The 8,833-nt window shown below is 36.3% G+C and overlaps 2 protein-coding genes across 3 annotated transcripts; one reads left to right on the top strand and one right to left on the bottom strand.

Moving 5' to 3' along the window:
• Window positions 1–1,572: 1,572 nt before the first annotated feature.
• LOC140991079 (protein trichome birefringence-like 8) lies at window positions 1,573–4,586 on the top strand. Its single transcript, XM_073460993.1, has 4 exons — window positions 1,573–2,036; window positions 2,967–3,356; window positions 3,776–3,934; window positions 4,070–4,586. Exons 1-4 carry the CDS (start codon window positions 1,693–1,695, stop codon window positions 4,404–4,406), a joined length of 1,230 nt encoding a protein of 409 aa, XP_073317094.1. The 5' UTR covers window positions 1,573–1,692; the 3' UTR covers window positions 4,407–4,586.
• On the bottom strand, window positions 4,113–8,816 carry LOC140991080 (mitochondrial distribution and morphology protein 38-like). Of its 2 annotated transcripts, none has more exons than XM_073460994.1 (6): window positions 8,709–8,816; window positions 7,915–8,064; window positions 6,943–7,071; window positions 6,442–6,612; window positions 4,638–4,697; window positions 4,113–4,552 (listed from the first exon to the last, which is right to left on the bottom strand). In XM_073460994.1, exons 2-6 carry the CDS (start codon window positions 7,966–7,968, stop codon window positions 4,451–4,453), a joined length of 516 nt encoding a protein of 171 aa, XP_073317095.1. In that variant the 5' UTR covers window positions 7,969–8,064; window positions 8,709–8,816; the 3' UTR covers window positions 4,113–4,450. The 2 variants fall into 2 exon arrangements, with proteins under 2 accessions (XP_073317095.1, XP_073317096.1); XM_073460995.1 differs by having other exon boundaries at window positions 6,943–7,068.
• Window positions 8,817–8,833: the final 17 nt, after the last annotated feature.

The following is an 8,833-nucleotide window of genomic DNA, read 5'->3' as shown; positions in this document are numbered from 1 at the left end:
TATTCAGAGTCCAAAGAGTCCAATGACTCAAGCTCATCTCTTTTTTGGGGCAAAAAATTTAAAATTTATTTTATTATATATAAAAAGAAAAAACAGTTTTTTTTAATTTATAAATATTAAAATTTAAAGAATCAATAAAATATCAAATAAAAGCCTGTAAAATTGCTTTTCACCGCTCCACTCTTCTATCCTTCGTCTTCGGTCTTCTCCATCTTCGACTCCAGCATCAGTTGCTCACCAGCCTCACCTTTGTAAGTGTATTAATGTTATGTACAGTAATAATTTGTATTTTAATGTTTTCCCCCCTAATCTTGCTACTTGAATAATTTGATTTCTATGAAATTTTGTTGAGGTCTTGCAAGAATCTTAAAAATTCTTTGACTCATAAGGTTTGTTCTGATATTAATGGGGATGTTCTATTTTCGGAATTGACATTCTTGAGGTGCTCATTACCAAGAGAAGCAAAATCGGCCATTGATGTAGTGAATTACTTGATATAAAAGGAATGGATGTTTCCGAAATGCTCATATTGCTTATAAAATCTTGTTGACTGTCCCGGTCACGGTAGCAAGTGCAGAGCGAAGTTTCTCAAAGTTAAGGCTCATCAAAACTTTTCTCCAATCAACCATATCACAAGAAATATTGAATGGGTTAGCTATGTTATCGATTGAGAAAGAAATTACTCATGAACAACTTGATTATACAGACTTGATTAGTATTTTTAGCTCAAAAACTGTTAGGCGGGTTGTTTTTTAATGATCATTTTGGACATGTTTGATATTTTTATTCATTTAGTTTTTTATATTGTCTTTAACGTATTGATTTAATTTGAAAAATTGCTATGGAACTAAAAAAAATATGAACACACATTATGATTCAGATGTCTTTTTTTAAAAGTTAGACTCAGGCCCAAATATTATTAGGATCGGCCCTGTATATATATATTTGTTATTCTTGAGAGAGATCTTAGGATTTGAATCGCTCAATTCGAAGCAGCGTAATTCATTCCAATCTCCAAGATAAGAGCAATGGAAATCAAAACTTATAATTTACTTTTATTTAAATAGATAGAACAATTCAATTGATCAAATCCAAAACCTCATGACATTTTCAAACTTTACAATAATATAGTAACCTCCAATAGGTCCGACCACGATTAGTATACATAGTGAGTCTCATGTAAGACCGTCTCACGGATCTTAATCTATGAGACGGGTCAACCCTACCCATATTCACAATAAAAAGTAATACTCTTAGCATAAAAAGTAATACTTTTTCATGGATGACCCAAATAAGAGATCCGTCTCACAAATACGACCCGTGAGACCGTCTCACATAAGTTTTTGCCTGGTATACATATTCAATGTAAAATACTTGGAAATTTTAAGATTATTAGACTTTCATCTTGACAAATTCAATGTAAAATTTGAAATAAGAAAATACATATATTTAAGGAAAAAACCATTATGCTCGATCGTTTGCACCGTATCTTCCCCTTAAATATATATACGCCGGCAATCTTTTGAAATGTTTAGTTATAATGTTTTTCTTTTTCCCAATAAAAATGACCTTAATTTTCACACTAAATCACATCCATGAATTCCCCCTTCTGATCCCTCCAACAAAATAGATCCTTTCAAGAACTCATCCCAACACGTACCCTTTCTTCTTCAAAATTCCAATCTATTCTCCATGCAGCAAAGACTAGGCTTTTTATCCCATCCAATGTTCAAGAAAGAATTAAGTCAACCAATATTATTTGTATCCTTAATCCTCACTTCCATTGTATGTTACAGATTCCTAGTCCCGCTGCAGCCAAATTATCTTTTCAAGGTTGATTTCTTATCCCAGATAATACCCGAAAAAACTTGTGATTATTCTTATGGGAAATGGGTTTGGGATGAAACTCAGCCCCAAAAAAGATACAATGAAGATTGCCCTTTCATGGATCCTGGATTCAGATGTCAAAGGAGTGGGAGAAAGGATTTGGATTACCAGAAATGGAGATGGCAACCCAAAGATTGCAATCTTCCAAGGTATGCTTTTATATATATAGGCCACGCATCCCTGGATTGATAACTATTTCAAAGTTATGATTTTAAGCAATCTGCGAAAAGTATTGGATTAAAAATTTTGATTTAGCTTCATCATATGATGCAACTTAAGAATGTCAACGATATACATCATAGACTCATAGTTGCTAAAAAAAATATGTGCGACGATTATACCCAGGGGAGATTTTAGCTGTGATTTTTTTTAAGTTTTTGCATATCTTTTTAATAAATTATATTTTGCTCCTTTAATGTACAAAAATATCATCCTTCAGATTATTAAAACTCTATATTCGATCACTAGTTCTCTACCTTTTTAACTTAATGAAAGCTTTTAAAACTTAATCTTTTAATCAGTGCTTAAAACTTTTAATTTTTTTTTAGTGGATCTTGAATTCGAGACCTCGTCTTGAACTTAAAATATTGTTATTAGATGAGCTACAAGTCATCTACTTAAAACTTTTAATTTTGTTCAGTTGTTCTCGCCTCTCAATAGAAGATATGTTTCAAACTTCACATTTACCGACATTTGTGCAACAGAGATTAGCTTACTGTCTCAGACCCCTGTTATTTCTGACATTGTTTATTAGCCTAGGTTGATGAATAAAGCAGCTCATAAAATTGCAAATTTTGCTTTTTCTTCCCCTTCACCTTTTGTCTGGTTGAATGGCGAATTTCCATTTTGGTTGGTCGATCCTGTAATGAACGATTATTCTTAATAAAGTTACAGGCTTACCTTCAAAAAAAAAACATAAAAAAAATGTTCTTTAGAGTGATAAACAGTTTAATTTAAATTAATGATTTTATAGGATAATGTAAGAGTCCTGATACTATGATTTACTCTCTCGTGTGTTGAGGATAACCTAATGCATTTGTCCCATTATCTCAAAATTTCCAATCAAACATATGCTGCAGATTTGATGCGAATGACTTTCTCCGACATGGCCAGAACCGTCGGATAGTTTTCGCCGGGGACTCCATCGGAAGAAACCAATGGGAGTCTCTAATATGCATGTTGACACAAGGGGTTTCTAATATATCCAAAGTATACGAAGAATTTGGGAGCCCAATAACAAAACATAAAGGCTTTCTCTCAATCAAATTCGAAGAATACAATCTCACTGTACAATACTACAGATTGCCTTATCTGGTAACGATCGGCCGGCCACCTAAGAATGCATCCAAAGAAGTCCGGGGAGTGATTCACATCGACAAATTGCACTGGTTTTCTGAGAAATGGGTCGGCGCTGATGTTCTTATATTCAATGCTGGTCATTGGTGGAATCAAGAGAAAACAGTAAACTCGTACGTCACAACCAAAAACCCATATTTTGCCCATGCAACTAATAATTAGGGGTATATAAACAAATAGATTCGATCAAATGCTACCTAATTTTCTCAATCAAATACTACCTATTTTTCTCACATTTAAGCTCGAGCTGAAATTTTTTTTCACTCACTCAAACCTCTAAACTTGGCTTCATGTCAATTCCGAAATGCGAATTTGAACTCTACTCTTTTGGTGCTAACTTAACTATTGAGTTTTAATAATAAAGAACCTCGAATTATAACTCGAGCTTGTGAAATTGGATTTTCATCTGTCAAGAATACATAAAAACAATGTTCTCGAATTTGATAAATTCAAATATGAACCCAAATCCTTGTTCCTTGTTCAAAATGTGTGTTCCGATTAGTGTTTCTTATCAAGTTTTTTCCCCTATCAGGGGAATTTATTTCCAGGAAGGGGAGTATGTTAACATGACAATGGATGTGATGCAAGCTTTTCGGAGATCCCTCAATACATTGAAACTATGGGTGATGCAGAGTTTAGAGCCAGAAAAGAGTTATGTATTCTTACGCAGCTATTCACCAGTACATTACAGGTAAACTGTCAAAAACATTTCAGCATATTAAATCTTCCATACATCTACAAGGTCATTTCGTTCATACATCTAAGGGGCAAATATCTACCTTGGCAATAAACAATGAGAACTTGAATATGACAAGTCAAATCACAGGAGCGGAGAATGGAACAAAGGTGGATATTGCAACACAAGTACAGAGCCGGAAACAGACTACACAAAGATGGAACCTGAGCCATTGAACAATGTATTTACATACGAGGTAGTCAAACAAATGAAAAGTGAAAACAGAAAGGCCCATTTATTAAACATCACGTATTTGACAGAATTAAGAAAAGATGGACACCCATCAGGTAATCGCGAACCAGGTACACCAGAAAATGCTCCACAAGATTGCAGCCATTGGTGCCTACCTGGAGTTCCGGACACATGGAATGAGCTGCTATATGCTGAACTGATGAAGATGGGATTTAGAACAAGGCCAACTACATAAAAAGATGACCGGTGCGGTATGGAAGGAAGGTGTGGTGAATTTGGTTATTCCTCAGAAGTCTCATTGAGGCTTCCCTCCTCCATTTCCTTCACTTTCTCCACCTTCCTCAAGAGGTCTAGCCTGTCACGTCCGTATGTGGAAGGTATCTGCCAGGGAACGAATAAAGTCTTTTCAGGTTGGGATTCTACGCTCTAATTTAAAGAAACTATTGAAGGGTTCGATTATACATACCAATGATGGTACGTATCTTTGAATTGCAGCCAACATGGCAGCATGACCAACTGCCGTCACCTGTAGTATACATGCATCAGCAACAGCTCATTTGAAATCAAGTTCCAGGAGAAGAAAGCAAAGACCTTTGTATCTATGACCATGTAAACCATTTACAGAACATGAAGTAATTTTTATTTTGACTTGGAAAGTTCCCACGCGAACATATCACAATCAAGAAAGTAACTGCCGTAATATCTTCACCAATTGATTTTACCTTTACCTTATGCAGCCTACTAAAGGGTAAAACTACTGAAAGTTGGTCATTACACAGGCTTATCCTACTCGAAAGCAAGAAAGAAAAAAAAAAGTTTCATGGAATAGAAACAGGAGAATTTCCTTCCCAATCCATGTGCATAATATCGTTATAACAGGATGTGAGGAAGAATCATAGCCGAGAAGAGATATACATACGCAAATATTAGATGGAGGTTGAGCTAGAGGACCAACTACAGAGAAATCTATGTTATAGAAGATCACGAATGACTCTACAAGACATGTGAGGGGATACCCGAACAATACTCAACAGCGAGAGCATGTACTTTGGTGCTACCTGATGTGTTACTCTTAAAATCTTCACCAGCCGGACATTAATTGATCATAGCCCAAGAAATGTTTCAGGAATTGGCAATGATTAAAATGCTCCGCAAGGTGCATCACACTAGACATGACTCTTCCTTGACTAAGATCTGGTACTGTGATTTATAGTCGTGCAAGTCCACCTAAATACTGAAGGTAGCAGAGAGGCTTTCTGGTATTCTATTATAAAATACATGCCCTTTAACACCCATGCTTAAATTTTCTATGAAAATAAATATTTATTTTTTAATAGGAGGGAATAACCATTGTGTGCCCACTGAATGGTCAATCATACATTTAACCATAGTTGTCAAGGGCGCAAGGCGCACCGAGGCGCGCAAGGGCTCTGGAGCCTGAGGCACAAGGCGCAAGACGAGGCGCGCGCCTTACCGAAGCAAGGCGCACATTATTTATTTTTAAAAAAAATATATTTATCTTAGAATTATATATTAAAATATGAAATAATTAAGTAACAATGTCACACAAAACAACAAATAATTAATAAGTTCATTATAATAAGCAACACGATTAAAATTCTTCAATCATCCAAATCAAGTTCATCTTCTTCCATCGATTTATCAGAGTCCCTATAACTGATACCTGAGCTTTCTTCAATAAATGGTTCTTGTCCTTTGACTCCTTTCTCTTATTCACGCTGTCACGTTGTTGGTTTCTGTAATTCTGTTGCAGTCTGCACACTTCTGCTCTTGTCACCTTATGATATTTAATTTATTAACTGGGCTGCTAGGGTTTAAGGTTGGGTTGGGCTTTTTACATTTTAAGTTAATATGAAAAAAAAACAGAGAAGTTGCATTTTCAAATGCTACTTCTCTGTCACTGAATTTTTTAAAAAAAGGCAATATCAGGCGCGCCTTAGGCGAGCCGAGGCGCGCGCCTGGGCTCGCCTTTGTAAATCGTTGCGCCTGGGGCCGCGCCTGGTAGCGCCTCTCGCCTTGAGGCGCGAGGCGCTCGCCTTTGACAACTATGCATTTAACTAACTTTATACTTGATAGATTACAAATATAAGAGCTCAAACACAGCTATTCAGAAATAGACTGATACAGTAGGCAGAGTATTATTGACAAAGTAGATTCACACAGATAAGGCCCCAACCTCACTCGACCAAAACAAGACAAGCATGACCCATGACAGAGGTATCATTAAACAAAAAGTCTTCCTTGCTTACCGGGAGGAGCATGAGAAAACCAATTGGAACCACTGATGCCAAATCAGTCAATGTCCTTCGGAGTGCCTGCTTTTCCTTTTCAGCTAATTCATCCCCTATTAGGCCCCGCCTAAGCAGGTCCGTGGCAGCAGCAACATCAACGGCTAGAAGCTGAGTGCCTTGCAGAACATCCTGTTCATGAACATCAAATTTTTTTAAACATATGCACTCAACAAACATCTCCCAATGTGTTTTGTCAAACTTAAGCCACGGACAATATCATGTTTCCTAATCTGGGGTAAAACCGTAAAAGTATTGAGAAATTTCAGTGATACATCATTTGGATTTGAAGTCCAGAAATACCATTTCAGCTCACAAATGTAACGAGCAAGGCAGGTAGAGATGGTATTTTTCTGGACTTTTTTAGGAAAGGAAAAAAGGAAGCCAGTAATAGGAAAATCAGGCAAACCAAATGCATGGTTAGGTTTATCAGTCAAATATACAGGTCGAAGATATCATTACCGTGCTTGTTTCTTTCAGCTTATCCAGTGATTTATTAATAATACTTTCTTTCTTCTGAACCTGATCCAATCTAGCTCCTCTAGAATCATTATTGTGTCTGAATGTGCCATCTTTCACCTGTGTTTCCTCCTGGATAAATGCAATTGATCGATTTCATCAACTAAACCAGGAACCTAAACGCTTGTTGATAAGAAAACATCTTAACTACACACTGGAAGAGATAGATAAGATAATAAATGATGGCATCGGACCATATCATATCAGATGCTTGGTATAGGGCCTTAAGGCCTCTCATTCAAAACCAAAGATGTGGGTCACTAGAATAGAGTTCATCACCAAACATTTATAATCTGCCACACGCACGATGCATTAAGAAAACCCGGTTTGTGAACAGGGCTCTTTTTTCCTCTTTCTTGAATGGCTATAGCCCTTCAGTTGGGACAAATCTGCGTGATTAGCAGTTGCTAAAAAAATCTGTCTACCTAGTATTTGACAAGTTTGGAAGGTTGTTCAGACTGCTTCAAGCAGAAGTCTGTCAAGATCATAATGCATATATGCCATATCTTTCACACAGACCAAATATTTTCTTCTTGTTTTTTTTTTAAATTTTATGTAAAGTAGGCACTAAAGTATTAGATCTCACGCCACACTGATCAACCAGTCATGAGGTGAAACTACAGCTTAGATAAAAAATAAAATAAGTGAACTTTAAGGTATCAAAAAGTAAATATCCTATTATTTTAAAGCAAGCAAAACCTAACTAATCATTTTAATACCAACTAAAATCTAAGACTTTTAACTCAGTATCGATTGCCCCAAAAGTTGGAGGGAACAAACACTATTGTTATGGAAGAGACATTATGTAGCATCAAGGTTTGAAGGAAGGAAAAATTTTAGGCAGAACATAGATATAACCGTTAGAAATAGCCTATCATGCTCAATAATTATCCCGGAAGGAAAGTCAATATGTACCTCCTCATATACACATCGATCGGTGCTTTCTTGAACACGTTTCTCAAGTTCCATCAATTCACTCCGTAATAGTTCAAAGCGCTGAATTTCTTTGGATTCTGAGTCCACTATTTCATTACTTGCAGTATCTTGTTCGAAGTACTCATCAATCTGCAGAGCAACCAAACAAGAAAGTTGGGACATCACTAACAAACCAGTTTTTTCCAGAGACGCGTAATTACTTTTAAGTCAGAGAAGCATGTGTCAGTTGATATTTTCCATCGCTATAAGTAGGCCAGTAGTACATTGTCAAACTATAGTTCATACTTCTTAGAGGACAAGTAACCGCTTTGCAACCCTGATTTGACAGAATAAGATGCTTCTAAAATATGTGAATTTCTTTTGGATATGCTCTGGAGCCCAGTACATGCAAAGTGGTAAAGAGATATGTCAAATGCAAATATAAACAATTTGCACACAGATTCCAAGGCTAAACCTAGTCCTGGAACATAAAATGATGGACATAGTGTCAGTAAAATAAAGAATGTCATTTGGGCGTTAAATTATTTGATATTAAACCAGCTGTCAGGGTTCAACGAAAGATCAAGCAAAATCTACAGATTCAGAAGTCTAATTTTTGCACTGCCGACAAAATCTACAGTTAACTGGTGACCTGCAGCACCAAGCAGGGAATAACAATCATAAAAAGTTTCAAATAAGTCATCAAACACTGAAAAAGATCTGGGAGCCATATAAAATCAAATGAAGAATACATACACATATATGCTTAGTTGCAGAATCAATGTCAGACGTACATTTTCATCGGCAGATGAGGAGTTTGCATCGGAGGATTTGGCTGGGCTTCCGACAAAGAAACTCCACAATCCATATGACCTGCCAAGGGAAAAAAAGAAAGATACTAACACAAAANTAAGGACAA

The sequence above is a fragment of the Primulina huaijiensis genome, chromosome 13, assembly GCF_012295235.1.
Source record: "Primulina huaijiensis isolate GDHJ02 chromosome 13, ASM1229523v2, whole genome shotgun sequence".
In the NCBI taxonomy this organism is placed as follows: Eukaryota; Viridiplantae; Streptophyta; class Magnoliopsida; order Lamiales; family Gesneriaceae; genus Primulina; species Primulina huaijiensis.
Note: the sequence above shows the minus strand (reverse complement) of the source record. Positions and strands in the feature narration are given on the sequence as shown.